Source organism: Phalacrocorax aristotelis, chromosome 3 (assembly GCF_949628215.1).
Source record: "Phalacrocorax aristotelis chromosome 3, bGulAri2.1, whole genome shotgun sequence".
NCBI lineage: Eukaryota > Metazoa > Chordata > Aves > Suliformes > Phalacrocoracidae > Phalacrocorax > Phalacrocorax aristotelis.
This window is the reverse complement of record NC_134278.1, coordinates 3,726,313-3,742,176: the sequence shown is the minus strand read 5'-3', so window position 1 is coordinate 3,742,176 and position 15,864 is coordinate 3,726,313. Positions and strand designations below refer to the sequence as shown.

The window sequence follows — 15,864 nt, the reverse complement described above, 5'->3', positions numbered from 1 at the left end:
GTCTGGAGGGTTTGTGAGGAAGAAGTGATGATCAAAGTGTCTGCAAGTGGTCGGCTCATCCAGGCTCCTGGGAAAAGGCTCTCAGCTCTAGTGCTCCTGCCATCAGTGGGGTGAGAGGGGACAACAGAACACGCTACATTGAACGTGGTGTTTGCTAAATTTATCAGAGGGATTTTGCAGTCGTGGTTCCCAAGAGGATGATACACAGATATCAGGTCCTTCCCAAGACAAGGCTGCTCACACCAGGGCCCTCTCTCAGCTTGTCCAGCCCCTCATGGTGACAGGTCTAGACAATGGAGGGAGAGTTATTGGTGCATCATGGTCATGGCTCAGCCCTATTGCATGCAGTTGCATCCCTGCCAATGGTTGAGAAAGACCTGAAGCCCTTTGATATTGATCTTGCTGTCTGTGAGGTCCCTCTGCCCCAGCAGATCTATCTACTCACCGTTCGCTCCTGTCACACTCAATGGTTTTCATTTGAATTGGATATTGATACCAGATCTGGGGAGAGCAGAGTTTTGCCAACATAGCCAGGTGCAAGGTGGAGGGGCCAGTGGTTGTGCTGTGCGGTGAACCATGAGCAGTCCCGTGAGCAACAGGACCTCCCCCAGAACCGTCCTCTCTGCTCAGGAAGGCACTATAAATATGAGGATCCCCAGCCTTGCCACTCAGCAGCGTCCAGCTCAGGCCCTCTCCAACCCTCCTCTCTCCAGCCTTGCGGAGATCCCAGCTCAACTCCAGCCATGAGGTTCCTCTACCTTGTCTTCACTGTCTTCCTGCTGGTCTCCTTGGCTGTCCCAGGTAAGAGGGTGAAGCTTGTTGGAAGGTGAGCTGAGCAACGGTGGGAGAACTAGAGTGATGAGGGTCAGTGGGCCATATTTTGATAGGCAGCCTGAGCAAATGTGGTCTCCATTGGCTTTAAAGGCTGTGATTTTGTTGCCCACATAAATATGTTTAGTCCTTCGGGTATGCAGATGGGTGCTGATCTCCTGCAAATGCAGAGATGACTTGGTTACCTCAGGTTGTCTTAAATGGGGCTCTATGTTCATGTGCAGACAAAACAGTTTTCAAAGGAAAAATCACTTTAAAGTACTGCAAGAGGCACATTTAGGATGTTTTAGACATTTTTGACACCTTCTAGATCAAGGTGAGCTGGGCCCTGGTGTAACTACTTTAGCTATGGAGTACCAAGTGAGTGCTGGATGTCTTTTTCAGAGCCTCCTGGATCATCTGCTCAGATGATGCCACATTTCGTGTCAAACCAGGTCAGGAGTATATCTTCAGGGTGCTGTTCCCTTGCATTTTTAATGTGCAGTGATGACAGATATCTCTCCAATTCTGGTTCTTGCCTCCCTCTTCAATGAACTAAAGGGGATTGGGGGCTCAGAAGGGTTCCCAGCCCAATATCCATGCACTCTGGACACCATTTCCCAGGTATTTTAGGCCAACAGTCTTCCACCCTAGTGCCTAGTGTTTGGCACTTGAAACTCTTTTAACACATGCAGGTCAGATTTCTGGTCACCACAGGAACTGCCACCTGTGAAATCCTTCATATTTTTTGGAACACCAACTCAATTGTTTGAAACTACTTCGGTGTTGCTTTTGCTGTGTTGCTCTGAGAACACTGATCCTGTCCCTAAAGGAGAGGTGCAAGGCGTCTGTGCAGTCTTGCGTAGGCGAGCACCTTTATGAACTTTGCTGTTGGGGCATCGCTCAATGCGGGCAAGGAATCTGCTCTCCTTGGGAGCGTCTTTCCCAAACTGCACCTGTGTCACCAACTGGCCCTGTAGTCACCAGCTGGGGGCAGAGGGATGCACAAAGGGTTTCTCAGGCTTGCGCTCTTCAAGGCCCCTTCCTGCCCTGGGGCTGGGCTTGGGCAGGAGCATGGACGCGTGGGAGGATGGGGCAGGACCTCCCTACGAGCAGGGTCTCGTCCTTCTGACCACTGCCACACTTATCCCTGGAGGTGATGGAGGGCACGGCGGTGGGGCACAGAGGCACCTGTCCTGACCCAGCCGCTCTCCCTCTGTCTCCCCCTTGCAGGCTACGGGCAGATAAGGAAACACTGCCCCAAGGTGGGCTACTGCTCCAGCAAGTGCACCAAGGCGGACGTGTGGTCCTTCTCCGCCGACTGCAAGTACTACTGCTGCATCCCGCCCGGCTGGAAGGGGAAATAGGAGCTGAAGAGGAAGCTTCTGGGGAAGAGGAGGCAGCGTGGTGGCCTTGGGAGCAGCTTCTCAACTGTCTAACCCAATTGTCATCCCCTCCTTTCAATAAAGAAAAAGAGAAAAAAAGGAGATGCAACTCTGGTGTGTGCAGTGTCGTTACTTGTGTCCCCATGATCCTGTTAGGATGGGTTCTCCAAGCCCAGCCCAAAAGGCCCATTAGCACCATGTCTCATTGTTCTTTTTGCACAAAATGTGTTGCAAAAGTGCTAAACATACGGAGTTTTCCTCTCTGTTTCCCCCAGTGAATTCAGCCAATGGTGAAAGAAAAATTTCTGGTTGGAATATCACCCTCCTGGGTGTCCCTTTCCCCACTGAGCCTCAGAGCAAAGCCCATAGGTCTCATGTGTGGCAGGGAGCCTGGTTCAGAGCTGGGACTCAAAAAATTGGTATCCATCTGAGATCCTGGCAAGACTGTTGCTCCCAGGACTGAGTAATGAGCAGGAATGGCTGGGTGCAGTATTTCACGCTCCCTTCAGCATCTCCCGGAAACCTTTTCTAGAAAGGTTCCCAAAAGCTTCTCTGCTGAAACCTCCTTCAAGAGCATCTACTGAAGTCATTCACAGGTGCCTGCTGTGGGCATACAGCAGCCCTAGTAGGGTCTGTAAAGGGACTATTTGCAGCAGCCTTTTCTCCTTCAATGATTATGTCCACCCTCATCTGTCTCAGCCTATGGAGTCACCGTTGGTACCATCCCTATGGAAAATAGAGTCATTATCTACATGTCCTTTTAATGATGTCCTGTTTCATGTTCCTGCATCCTAGCTGTGGTTTCATGAGTGCTGGTCATGTGCAAGTCTACGGAAATCTTGCGGTGTCAGAAGGTGTCCTTGGATTGTGGGGAGAATGGTTCACAGCGTTGGAGAAACCCACAAATTGTAAGGGAACACAATGAAACAAAGCAGGGATTGGTGGAAGTGAAAAATGTAGATAGAGGGACCTAAGAGGGAGCACTGAGAGACCAACCAGTATGACCAGCGGTTGGTGAAGGTGTTCAAGGAGCTACCTGCAAGCATGATAAACCCACACTGGCCTGTGGCGAGCTTCCACCTCCTTCTCTTCTAGTAAATACCTACCCAGCTTGAATAAAGGCAATGCCATTTCCCATGGCCTCTGTGGACCTTGGATGGGGAAGGGATAAATGGGAAAGTGAAGGGAAACACACAACCAAAATCTCTGCAGCAGATTTCAGGCTAGAAAAGGGGCTGCAAACTGCCTGCTTTGTTTTCCCACACGGTCATTCCTAGAAGAGGAACAATTTGGGGAACTTAACGCATTTCTGGCAGCCTCAGCTCTGACCTCCCAGTGAACTTTGGTGTTGTCAAAACACCTTCTCAGCAACTCCAGAGAAACTGTAGTTCTTCATGTTGTAAAATTAGGCCACTGTCAATCTCTTTTAGGATGTTCTCTGTGCCACTGATCCAGGGCTTGATTTGGTGTACGTGAGCCCAAGTATTTTGCAAGTCTCGAATCACCCATGGGTCTTCGTTCGCTGAAGTCGTTGTGGAAATTCTCACTATTTCAGCAGAGGATCCTTCCTCAGGCATCATCTGTAGTTCCCTTCTCATACATTTTCTTTGACTGGTGAATTTAGTAAGAAAAGCAAAAAAAAAGTGAGGAGCCTTAAGACTTGGGGTTCTCAGGGGTCCTGACAAATCTGGAAAAGAAACCATATTTTTCAGTGACGAAGCAGAATACCCTTGTATTTATAGCCTACATAGTCACAGGATTGGAATAATGAAGTGATCATGAATTGCTGTTGTTTTTAATCTAAAACCACGTCACACTAGTGCAGTCATTTATTCACCCCTCTCATGTGAAGATTTCGTGGTGTTCCATGTCTTGAAAGGACAGGTATTTTAGGAAAAACCCTCTGTCTTTCATATCTGGCAGCTAGAGTAATTTGAGAAATTATGATAAATACCAATTAAAACAGCATCATAAATTGCAGCTCCAAAAGAAAAGGTCTTTTTCTGAGCCCTGTTTCTGGAAGCTGCAGGGTGATAATAGATTGAATCTTGTTTGTAAGATTTTTTTTCCCCCACTGCTTTCCTTTATATCTTATTTTCAGTGAAATATGATGACTTCTGCAGAAACATTTTAAAGGAAACAAGCTGCATAGAGCAGTAAAAAATACTTTCCACACAAATCTGGAGTTACCATATTGTCTGGTGCTATATATTATAAAGATCTGTCTTTTCTTGTAGTGACAGTCAGTACATCTGCCCCGGAAGAAAGAGGAACGCCAGGCATAATGAAAATGTCTGGTCCAATGATTCGTGTTAATATGCCCATCTGCTTCTCTGTCACTCGTACCTACGTCTAATCGCAGGCAGCAATTGGGGCAGAGTCTGCACTGGCTTTTTTTGCATCGGGACGTGGACCTTTCTGGTTGAGTGTAGTTTGTATAAATAGCAAAGCAATGACCCATCAGGGCTTTTTCTAGTTGATGCTTCCCCAAAAAGGGGGAGGCTGAAGGCTCATCAGATCTCAGGTTTTACTCTCTGAATGGCACATACAAGGCTCGGTGCCTCCAACTCTTCCCTCTTCTTGCATGGGGGTGTTAGCTGTCATTAAAAGGAGGTGAACACCTTCTCGTTGAAACAGGAAAATTAAAAAGCAAGGAAAGGGTCCCAAAATTGCTGGCTAAAATTCCCAAGATTTATCAAGCAATACAGTGTGATGATGCTGTTCTCTCCTCTCTCTTCCTTTCCTAATTACGTGCATTCCCGGTCTCTACTGGGCAATGAAATAACCAACATAGAGTCATTCATTCCACGTATAAAATTAATTTGATTATTCCTATGTGCATCACTCTGCATCGATCTGCACTGAATTTCATCAGCCAGTTTGCAAGCCAGCCGCTCAAACCAGCGAGCTCCTTCCGCAGCCATCACCTTTTTTACACTGAACAACACAATGCCAGTAGCGAATTTTGCCATCTTCCCATTCAACCCCTTTTCCAGATCTTTTATGATCAAATTTACAACTGTAGCCCCAACAGTGACCCCCCCGCAGTGCTCCTGTGACCTCCCTCTCCTGCAGCTAGAGCCCCATAGCGCTAGTCCTTGCCTCCTGCACCCCAGTCTCTCTAGCCCTCAAGTCCGCTGTCTCATTCAGGGAGAACTAGCAGGTTTTTAGGAAAGGATTTTCCTCTGTTTTTTTCCCATGTTATTACATTTATAACTGGTACAATCCTGGCTTACAATCCTGTAGGACCTTTTAAGCTGGTATTTTTCATAACATTAGCATCTCCACATCTTCCCACAGTAAATCTTTGTTAAGCAATAGATCAGACACTGCGGTCAGGAGGGCAGCTATTTCATCCTTGAATTCTCTTAGGACTTTTGGGGAAAAAAGATCTGGCTGCTGGTGATGTGTTGCTGCTTATTTCCTCTCTTCCACCTCCTTTACATTTAGGACAAGTCCTTTGATGAGTTCCCACAAAGGAGAGTTCAGCTTCCGACCTGTGATTCTGGGATTCTTGCAAGGTGAACACAGCTCCAAATATTTCGTTTAGCTTCCATGGGGTGGCCTTATCTTTTATTAGCTCTACTGCTCTGACCATCTCCTGCCCTACACACTCTTCATCAGGCTTCCTGTTCCTAATCTGTTTGGAAGAAAAAGGCCTATTTTAAGAGGTTTCTTTGCCTTTTGCAAGATCCTCCTGCCATTCTCTGCTGAGTTGCCTTATTGTGTTTTACACGTTGTCAGGCACAGTTTATTATCTTTTCTATTTTCCATGTTCGGACACAATTTCAGCTGCTTCTTTCTAACAATGTCCCTCATCCCACTGTTCTGCTATGACCTATTCCTCTTCCTCTTTCTCAGGGCTTTTTTTTAATAGGTGTCATACATTTTGTCTTAGTCTCCAGTACAGTGGCCTTAAATAGCTCCCACGGTACTTGCAAAGAATCTTTTTGCAAAGATCTAATTCTTTTAATGGTCCCTTTTGTCTTCTTTTAAACAATTTCTCCATTTTAAGTAGCTCCCTTATTGCAATTAAGCACAAAGTAGTGACCTTTCCATCCGTTCTTGCTCCTGCAACGATGTGGAGTGTAAGCACCGTATGGTCTGTGCTGCAGAGTGGCTCTCCCAGGGTAAAACTCTGAACCAAATCCAGCATGTTGGTCAGAACTGAGCGCTGTTTCTCTGTTATTTAGCATGCCAAAGGCAGTACTGAGAAATCATGTATGTCTTTGTCTCCTACTGCTAGGTCAGTGAGCCTGTAGCTGGTGTTTTCTCCCTGTAAATGTATGAGAACCCTGTAATCAAGTAATTTATCAGTACTGGCTTCATAAGGTATAAATATTCAGCTACTTCTCCAATAAAAGGTGCTTTCCAGGATATAAATCTGCTTCTTGGCATAGCTAGAATTTATAAAATGAACAGACTGAAATTAGAAAGAGACCATATTTTTAGCAGTGACGATGACTGACCACACTAGGGAAGATTTCTCTTTTTCTTGGATGTCTGTTCACACCTGGATACCTTCGGCCATGAAATTAACTTCTGGGCAACTAATCCCCTCCAAGATGAGTTTCTGGGATCCTCTGTACCAGAGCTCTACTCTGGGAAGATGGGACTGTGTCTTCCAACCTTATCTTGCACCTTCATACCCAAAGCGCCATCCAACGTGCATCACACTTTCAGGATGATGCTGTAAAACGCGTGATGTCGGGGGTTACTGTTTAAGACTCTATACTTTTGCTCATCCTTCTTCTGAAAGCCTGAAACTGCCACAAGCATGTTCCATGTATGCAATAGCATTTGATTGCTTGTCTTTTTTTGGATGCTTAGCTTCCTGATGCCAAGAGGAAGGTTTAGCCTCTTGTTGGTGTAATAGCTGGCTATTTCTCTCATAATGTCAGTCTGTTATCACAGATTTCTCAGACACCAGAGCACAATCCTACCGTTTTTACTTTTTTTCTTTCACACATGTCATCACCAATACCTCTCTCCTGCTGCTTTCACTGTGTGTGAAAGCACTCATGAGCCAGCACCGGGCCCTTGGGGCCAAGGGGGCCAGCGGTGTCCTGGGGGGCATGAAAAGGCGTGTGGGCAGCAGGGCGAGGGAGGTTCTCCTCCCCCTCTGCTCTGCCCCAGTGAGGCCACAGCTGCAGGGCTGCGGCCAGTTCTGGGCCCCCCAGTGCAAGAAGGGCAGGGAACTGCTGGAGCAAGGCCGGGGCAGAGCTGCCAAGGGGATCAGGGGCTGGACCATCTCCCTCGTGAGGAAAGGCTGAGAGACCTGGGTCTGCTCAGCCTGGAGAAGAGAAGGCTGAGGGGGGATCTCATCAGTGCTTATAAATACCTGAAGGGCGGGTGTCAGGAGGATGGGGCCGGGCTCTTTTCAGTGGTGCCCAACGCCAGGCCAAGGGGCCACGGGCACAAGCTGGAACACGGGAGGTTCCACCTGAACATGAGGACAAACCCCTTCCCTGTGCGGGTGCCAGAGCAGGGGCACAGGCTGCCCAGAGAGGCTGTGGGGTCCCTTCTCTGGAGACATTCACCCCCCGCCTGGACGCGGCCCTGTGCCCCTGCTCTGGGGGTGCCTGCTCCAGCAGGGGGTGGGACGGGATGAGCTCCAGAGGTCCCTTCCAACCCCAGCCAGTCTGGGATTCTGTAAATAAGAGTGGTTGAAGTGCTCTTTGCAACCGTATGGTTCCTATCTCGTCCTGGAACAACAGATTTGTGGTCAGAAAGTTCCCTACCAAAATTAAGTTGTTATTATTGACCATCTTTACAAGAGATTTTTAGTTCCTCAGCTTCTGTCCTGCCTCCAAAGGCATCACTTGGATGCCATTCACAGAGGGGCCTTTTGCTCTCCTTTGGTGAAGACAGCTTAGTCAAATAGTGTTTCCATACAACAGAGACAACACTTTTGCAGCCAAAACATTTGCCCTAAGCACCCGATGTCTCTCACTCCCTGCTCCTCACTCACTGCTTCTGAAGACGAATCCATAGCATCTGCAGGGTGCCCTACCATCGCAAGAGGAGATGAGTGGCCCAGCGAAGTTTGGGACGTTTCCTGCCTATCAGGACAGGGCAGACACAGCTTTTCCTCCTTCGAGTGCCTTTCACTGTGGAAATGTTAGATGGCTGCACTGCTGTTGTGAAAGAGGTGAAAAAGCAAAACCCATATTTAATATAAGCACAAAGTGTATGCGTATGAAATGCCAGCTGTTCTGTGTAACAGAGCTGTGTCCGTCTGCCTTCCCTGCTTCTGCGGTCAGTGGAGGGAAGAGACAGCTGCAGTGGATGAACCCGCAAATTGCACCACGTGCAACTTCTGCGGCGGGGAAATGCAGGGATAGCGTTCAGGGCACCTGGGCAGAAGAGGCCAGGCAATTTCCTTCCACCTCTTTTTTAGGAAAAACCCCACCTTTTGTGTGTTAAGGGCTTCTCTATTGTAGGGATCCTCTTAGGGATCCCATGTCCAACCAATAAACGAGGTGGGATTTGAAGATGAAGGAAGCCTGTCTCCCCATCTCCTTACATCAAACCCATGTCAAATTCCAGGCTGAAACCCCCAAAACAGGACCCGTGCCTGTTGTTTAGGGCAGTTGGAGGGTCTCTTTGCTCCCCAAGAGGCTGCAACAAAGTGCCCCAGGAAGTTACACAGCTGCATATGCAGGGGAAGTACCGGGGGGAACAGTCATTCTAACAAAGGAAATTCAAAATAAACTACTGGTGTCAGAAACTTTCTTTAGCTGAAGAAACACTTTGAAGGCTGAAGATGCAGCAGAGCGAGAGACACCACTTCAAAAACCCATTTTGCAGTTCATTCACTTTCACGTGGCTTTTCTTTTCACTCTCCTCACACCATTCTTATTTTTCTCTTGGGGAGAAAAAAACAGCAAAGGGTTGCTGCTATTCAGTGTTTCCTTTTGCAATTTTTATTATTTTATCAAACTTTCAACCCCGTGTGTCTATGCAATCTTCTCACCAGCACATGGTTGTCTTAGGTGACTTTTCCTTCTTTCATATCCTATTATCTGGGGTCAGGTGAAGCTTGACAAATTACTGCTTGGAAGAGAACAGTCTGTGGCTCTTGATGGGCCATCCTCTACCAAGTGTGACATTTACCTGCTGCCTATCCCTGCCTGATCTCAGCCCCTGTGCATAGGATGTTAACATCCTCACGCTCAGTATCTCACAGTACGCACCCAGTTTTGAAAGAGACTTATTCCTCTTATCACGAAAAATATCATAAGAGATCCCACCGTCGCCACAGCTTTATCAGGATTCCTGTATCCTTGGTTAATCTTTAAAGTGATAAAGTTTTTAAAGTTATCAGATTTCATATTTATCTTACGTCCTAAAACAAAGGATCATAAGGCTGCTCAGTGAGTTATTTCTGTTTGCCCCTAAATTACTTGGTACACAGTCATTTGGACCACAGTAGCAAGCCCCTTGGAGCACCCTACGCTGTACATAGAGACACGAAGGGTGGCTTCACCTGCCCGGCTGGCAGCAGAGACACGCCTGCAGGCACCGTGTGTTCAGACTCCCCTGGCAATTGGACGAGTTCGGAACAAATACAGAAATTAGCCTTTGGAAGAAATCACTTTTCCCCTCAACTCCATGTACTGGCTGTAGTGCCAAGATCTCTGCTGACCACCAGGGATGCTGCAGAAAAGAGGAGACACGGACCTTCCCCCTGCAGAAATTAAACAATCTTTCTGCAAGGCAGAGGTCTGCATCTCCTCTCTTCTCCTGCAGCATCTATCAGTCCAACAGTAGCCTTTTTCTGGGTTTGAAAGGCCCCATGATTGGAAACTTATTCTTTTTTTTCCTGGAGGGTTTCAGAGAAACAGGACTGTTCTCTGTCCCATGAGCCAGTCAGGAAATTGACCCTTTTTGACACAAACATCTCTCCCTCCAATGTTGCTCCTGAGGCTTGTCTGGCTGCCCTTTGCCAGGATAGTCTGGGCCACCCAACACCAGATTGCTCCCCGCCCCTCTGCAGGAAGCCTGCAGTGAGTGGTTTATCATGCAGTGGAGGGGGTACGGAGGGGGACACTCAGAAATCCACCTTGTTTTTTCTTCCATTAACGGTGACCTCCAAGGGAATAATCTGGTCATAGGCTACACTGAGAAGCCACCTGCTTTGTGCATGTCCAGGACAGCCACGGGGCCAAGAAACCTGAGTGACTGCACTGGGATGAGGATGCTCTAGAGGCACCCCGGGAGTGGGATTTTGGGGGTGCAAGGTGAAGGCAGTGGCTGTTTGCCTCCAGTCTCTACCCCTACAATGGGAGGGAGGTCCCCAGTGCAGAGGCTGAGTGGCACTTATGGGGCACTGGGGGCTGTTATGTCCCTTTAAACTGGGATTCAGCTTGTGGCGGAGGGAGACACAATATTAGGCAGTCAGTCCCCTCCCAGCCTTTGCCACCACCCTGCTTTGAAGCAATGGGAAAATCCCAAAGCCTCTTCTCTTCCAGTGTGTCACTTTGCTGTCACAAGTCTGGGGCTGTGGGAAACGTCCAGGGCTGTCAGGGGTGTGTCGTGATCACTGTCCAGGGAGGTCTGGCTGCAGAACCTCTCCTGGTGCTGCCCTCCCAGGAGGTGAATGAACCACACAGCACACAAAAATCATATCTGCCCATCTTTACTTGAAAGCAGTGAACACCGTCTCTGTCACACCATGGATACAGCGCTGGGAACCCTCCCACGAGTGCTGCTCTTCCTCCACAGCTGGACTCTTTCACAATCATTTTCCCTTTTTGGGTGGGGGGATACAGCAGTACCTCTTCCCACAGGACTGGCTGAAAGTCCACTCGTCCCTTTTGCCACACATGTGGGAACAGTATCCGTCACAAGAGCCCTTATACTGCCCGTACCCTGCGATGGGAGGGAGAGAGAGATGGGTTACAAGAGAAAATGTCAGACACCATAGGAGAACAGAGCCCCAAAATTTATCTCCTTGCTGGCTCCAGGGTGGTACTGATGCACAGGGTACCTTTGGGTTTAAAACCACATAGGATGGGACCCAAGCGGTCAGTTCCCATTGAGCTGGGGGACCTCTGGGCTCTTAAAGGTCATCTCTCTGCATTTGTCAGTACTGCACCTTGCTGGCAAGATCCCTTTGCATGAGCACAAGAGACAGGCATTGGCAGTGCAGCATTCATCTCATCCCAAATCGGTTGTGCAAGCTAGGTTGGGTAAATCATCAGCCAGAGTTAACTGCAGGTAGCCAGCTGCCAAAGCTGGGTGGGATGAACCACCTCCCTCCACACCAAGGCACAAAGCCCAGAGGGGTGACAGGCACCCGTGCTCCCAGCCTCTGGGGTCAGCCCTGCTTTCGCTCCTCCATGAGTTGCTGTCTTACCTGGGGTGGCCAAGGAGAAAAGCAGGAGCACAGCAAAGACCACGCAAAGCACCCTCATGCCTGGAGGCCAGTGGAGATCTCAGCACGCTGGGAGCAAAGTGGGTCTGAGGTGGCCACAGCGGGGGACCTTGGAGGGCCTGGGTTTTATAGAGGGACTCCTGCCGTAAGTGGCACAGCAGGAGGGGAAACTTGAGCAACCCATCTCCAAAGAGGCGTTGTTTGCTTGCTGGCGTGTGCAATGTCACCCCGACCCGCTGGTCCCACTCACAAAGCATTGTTTGTGATGTCCATCGCAATAACTGTGTGTGTTATTGTCCATCGCAGTAACATAACATTGACATAAGAATGGACATTGTTATGTCCATGTTTGCGGGCATAAGCATTTTTTAAACTTTTTAAATAACTTGGGATTTTGTTTTGCTTTATTTTGTTTTATTTTTTTTTTTCTGGGATTTTTAAAAGCTTCCCCTTAGCTGATTTCCTGCTTCCCCACCTCGGATAGTGCTGGCTCTATTTTTTCAGGTACTGTAGTATGGACATTGAATCAGAATTGAGTTTTTGAGTATTGCAGGAGCCCTCAAGTCCATTTTGAGTATTGAAGACACTTGGCAGCCAGGTCCATGCTCCAACAGGCTTCTCCTCGCTGCTCGCCGGCCACTTTCACCAACCCGGACACGCGGGGGCAATTCCCCCTGCCCCAGATCCGGCTGCTCAGACTCTGCCGCCAGCATGTGCAGAGCTGCCGGGCACAGCTCTGCTCGACCCAGCGCCAGCCGGGACTGCTGGCGGCAGAGCGGCTCCCCAGAGGTGCAGGAGTTAAGGCTGGCTGCCGGTCTGATAAGCACTGTCTGCAAGGCACAGACACAATGGCCGATACCGGGACATCAGATCCATCACGGGGAATAGTTTTCAGGGTGCATCCATCCCTGTCCGGTGCACTGGCAGTGAGGGTCCTCAAGGGTCTCCCCCAAATGTGCAAACTCTGCAACATTTTCATGGAATCATAGAATCATAGAACCCATAGTTTGGGCTGGAAGGGACCTTTAGAGGCCATCTAATCCAAACTGCCCCACCATGAGCAGGGTCATCTTCAACCAGAGCAGGTTGCTCAGACCCCCGTCCAACCTGACCTTGAGTGTTCCCAGGGATGGGGCATCGACCACCTCTCAGGGCAACCTGGGCCAGGCTTTCACCACCCTCACTGTGAAAAATGTGTTCCTTATATCCAGTCTAAATCTGCCCTCCTTTAGTTTAAAACCATCACCCTGTCCTGTCACAGCAGGCCTTGCTAAAGAGGCTGCCCCACCCTTCCTACAGCCCCCCTTCAAGCCCTGAAAGGCCGCAATAAGGTCTCCCCGCAGCCTCCCCTTCCCCGGCTGCACAACCCCAGCTCTCCCAGCCCGGCCTCGCAGCAGGGGGGCTCCAGCCCTCGGAGCATTTCTGTGCCCCCTCTGGCCCCGCTCCAACAGCCCCGTGTCTGTCCCGTGCTGAGGAGCCCCGAGCTGGAGGCGGCGCTGCAGGGGGGTCTCACAGAGCGGGGCAGAGGGGCAGGACCCCCTCCCTCGCCCGGCTGCCCGCGCTGCTGGGGATGCAGCCCGGGGCACGGCTGGGGGTCTGGGCTGCGAGCGCATGTTGCCGGCTTGTGTCCAGCCTTTCACCCCCCAGCACCCCCAAGTCCTTCTGGGCAGGGCTGCTCCCCACCCCTCCACCCCCAGCCTGTGCTGATCCCGGGGGCTGCCCCGACCCACGTGCAGGACCCTGCACTGGGCCTGATTTTCATCACGTTCATTTGGCCCAAGACCTATTTGGGTATTTTGCCTGAAATCTTTGAAAAAGGACTATGATGCTGATTAAAGGGCATGTAGGCAAATATGTAAATAAAGCTAAAGTAATGAATTGACACACCACATCTGATCTGTTGTGAGTCTAATGCTCTCCTGCCTAATAATTTTCATGGTTGTCTAGAGAGTGTGCTTACTAAATTCACATATAAGAAGTTGAAAGGGACTGCAAAGCATTAGAGGACAGTATTAGCATTCCAGTGGATCTTCTCTTGCTAAAGAAATAATGAAAAAATATAATGAAGTGATAGGGAAAGCTACCTTGTCTATACAGACAAGAATAATTAGCTGGAGAATACAGAACAAGGAGTTTCTGGCTGGATGGCAGTTCTGTAGGGAAAATTTGCGTTGCAGTAGATCATAGGTAGGCAGAAATGAGCAATTGCATGGTGTTGGGAAACCAGCACTAATTGTCCTACAAGCATGAACAAAAGCTGCGTAAAACACAGGACGTACCCACTGCACTGGGCACCCTTCTGAAGTGCATCCATCCAGTTTTGTCCACTGTGCTTCAAGAAAGCACTGAAAGGGCTGAAGGGAGCTCAGAAAATGACAGGAGGTCAGGAAGATGTGACCTGCAAGAAAAGGCTAAAGCAAGTGGAATAATGAGGAGGAGGAGGAAAGAGAAGACATGGAAAACATGGAAGTCCTCCAATCCACAAAAGTCAATACATTGGAAAGGTATGGTCTGTTCTTGGTGGCCAGGATGAGAAGTGGGTGACTCCAGTCACAGGCAGAAGTCCTCACTTGAGATGTAGGAATCACCTGCAGGATCACACCGCAGCAGAAAGGATTGAGTAGGGGGAGTGTAGAAACACCATTGCTGAAGGTCTTAAGTAAAAAATAAACAAACTCCTGAGAGCAACACTTAGACATGGGGGTGATGAAGCAGACAAGGCGCACAGTCCCCCCACCCTTGCTTTTACTCAATTTCTGTACTTAAGTAAGATCAGAGAGAGGAATGTAAGGCTGAGCCAAGTCAGAGTGCGGAGCCTGGCTTGGGCCGAAGCGAGTACCTGGGAAGGAGTCCAAGAGCATGTTTTCACTGGGTAAAATTCCCCACCCGCCAGTAACATGAAGGTTGGTGAGTTCCTCAAGAAGGTTTTATACCTAATGTTTTAATTTGTACCTGCTCCATTAATTTATAAATTCCTTTCAATACATTTGTCCTTTGAATACATTTTGACTTCTTGAACTTCTGCAACAAGTTCCATGTTTCAGCGACACTCAGTGTGGAAGAGGACATTTTTTGGGTATTTTTTTGATAAGTGCCTGATTTACCACTGCATCCCACCTATTTCTTGGGTTATGAAAATTGGAGAACCAGAGTTCTGTCTTTCATAGGCCTCTAAAATTTGTACAGCTTTGTGGTACAAATCCAATAACGTTTCTTCCCTGAGATGAAGATGATCTCCAGAGGTCCCTTCCAACCCCTGTGATTCTGTGTTTCTGTGACACTGATTCAGCATATGGTATTTGCTGCCCAGTTGTTCAGTGTTGTAAGATCCTTCTGCTGCCCTTTGCAGATTTAGGTTTGACGGTATTCAGTAATTTTGCAATAGCAGCAGCTTCTGTCCCTTCACCAGTCACCTCTTTTTTTCTGGCTGTTTGTAAAGCTATTAAACAGCCCAGTGAACTGAGGCTGGAAAAGTTCCTTTGCAGAGCTCTGCTGATGCCTGAAACCCCAGAGCTGTCTGGAGGGTTTGTGAGGAAGAAGTGATGATCAAAGTGTCTGCAAGTGGTCGGCTCATCCAGGCTCCTGGGAGCTCTCAGCCCCAGTGCTCCTTCCCATCCATCAGTGGGGTGAGAGGGGACAACAAAAGAGACTACACTGAACGTGGTGTTTGCTAAATTTATCAGAGAGATTTTGCAGACATGGTTCCCTTCACAAGTGGAGATGGGAACATGGGTCCTTTCCAAGCCAACAACCCCACATGGTGACCAGTCTGGACAATGGAGGGATTTTTATCAGTGCATTGTGGCCACATTTCAGCCCTATTGCATGCAGTTGCATCTCTGCCAGAGGCTGGGAAAGGCCTGAAGCCCCGTGATACTGATCTTGTTCTCCCCTCATCATTATACCTGCAGATCTCCATCAGGTCCCTCTGACCCATCAGCCCAGTCCTAACAACTCTGCTATTGACACCCGCTATTCATTTGTGCTCTCATCAAAGCCAGTGTGCTGAAATCCTATCTGATATTGGGTAACCACATCTGGGGGAAGGGGGTGGCTGCCAGCACACTTGGGCACATGGGGGAAATTCTGGTGCTCATGCCATGACTGCACGTCCAGCCACAAACAGCACAACTTGGATGAATTCCAATGTCTCCCAAGCATCCTCCGCTCTGCAGGGAAACGCTCTATAAAAACCGGCAGCAGCAGACTCCCTGTATACAACTCCTTCCTTTGAGCTGTCTCCAACCCTCCTCTCTCCAGCCTTGCGGAGATCCCAGCTCAACTCCAGCC

At 48.9% G+C, this 15,864-nt stretch overlaps 2 protein-coding genes across 2 annotated transcripts; one reads left to right on the top strand and one right to left on the bottom strand.

Annotated features, from left to right (window-relative positions):
- The first annotated feature begins 743 nt into the window (after positions 1-743).
- LOC142055696 (cygnin) lies at positions 744-2,177 on the top strand. The gene is made up of 2 exons (XM_075089816.1): positions 744-801; positions 2,044-2,177. The coding sequence occupies exons 1-2, from the start codon at positions 744-746 to the stop codon at positions 2,175-2,177; spliced, it is 192 nt and encodes a 63-aa protein (XP_074945917.1).
- An 8,658-nt stretch (positions 2,178-10,835) lies between these two features.
- LOC142055695 (small basic protein 1-like) lies at positions 10,836-12,177 on the bottom strand. Its single transcript, XM_075089815.1, has 2 exons — positions 11,557-12,177; positions 10,836-11,069 (listed from the first exon to the last, which is right to left on the bottom strand). Exons 1-2 carry the CDS (start codon positions 11,612-11,614, stop codon positions 10,939-10,941), a joined length of 189 nt encoding a protein of 62 aa, XP_074945916.1. The 5' UTR covers positions 11,615-12,177; the 3' UTR covers positions 10,836-10,938.
- Between the last annotated feature and the right edge of the window lie 3,687 nt (positions 12,178-15,864).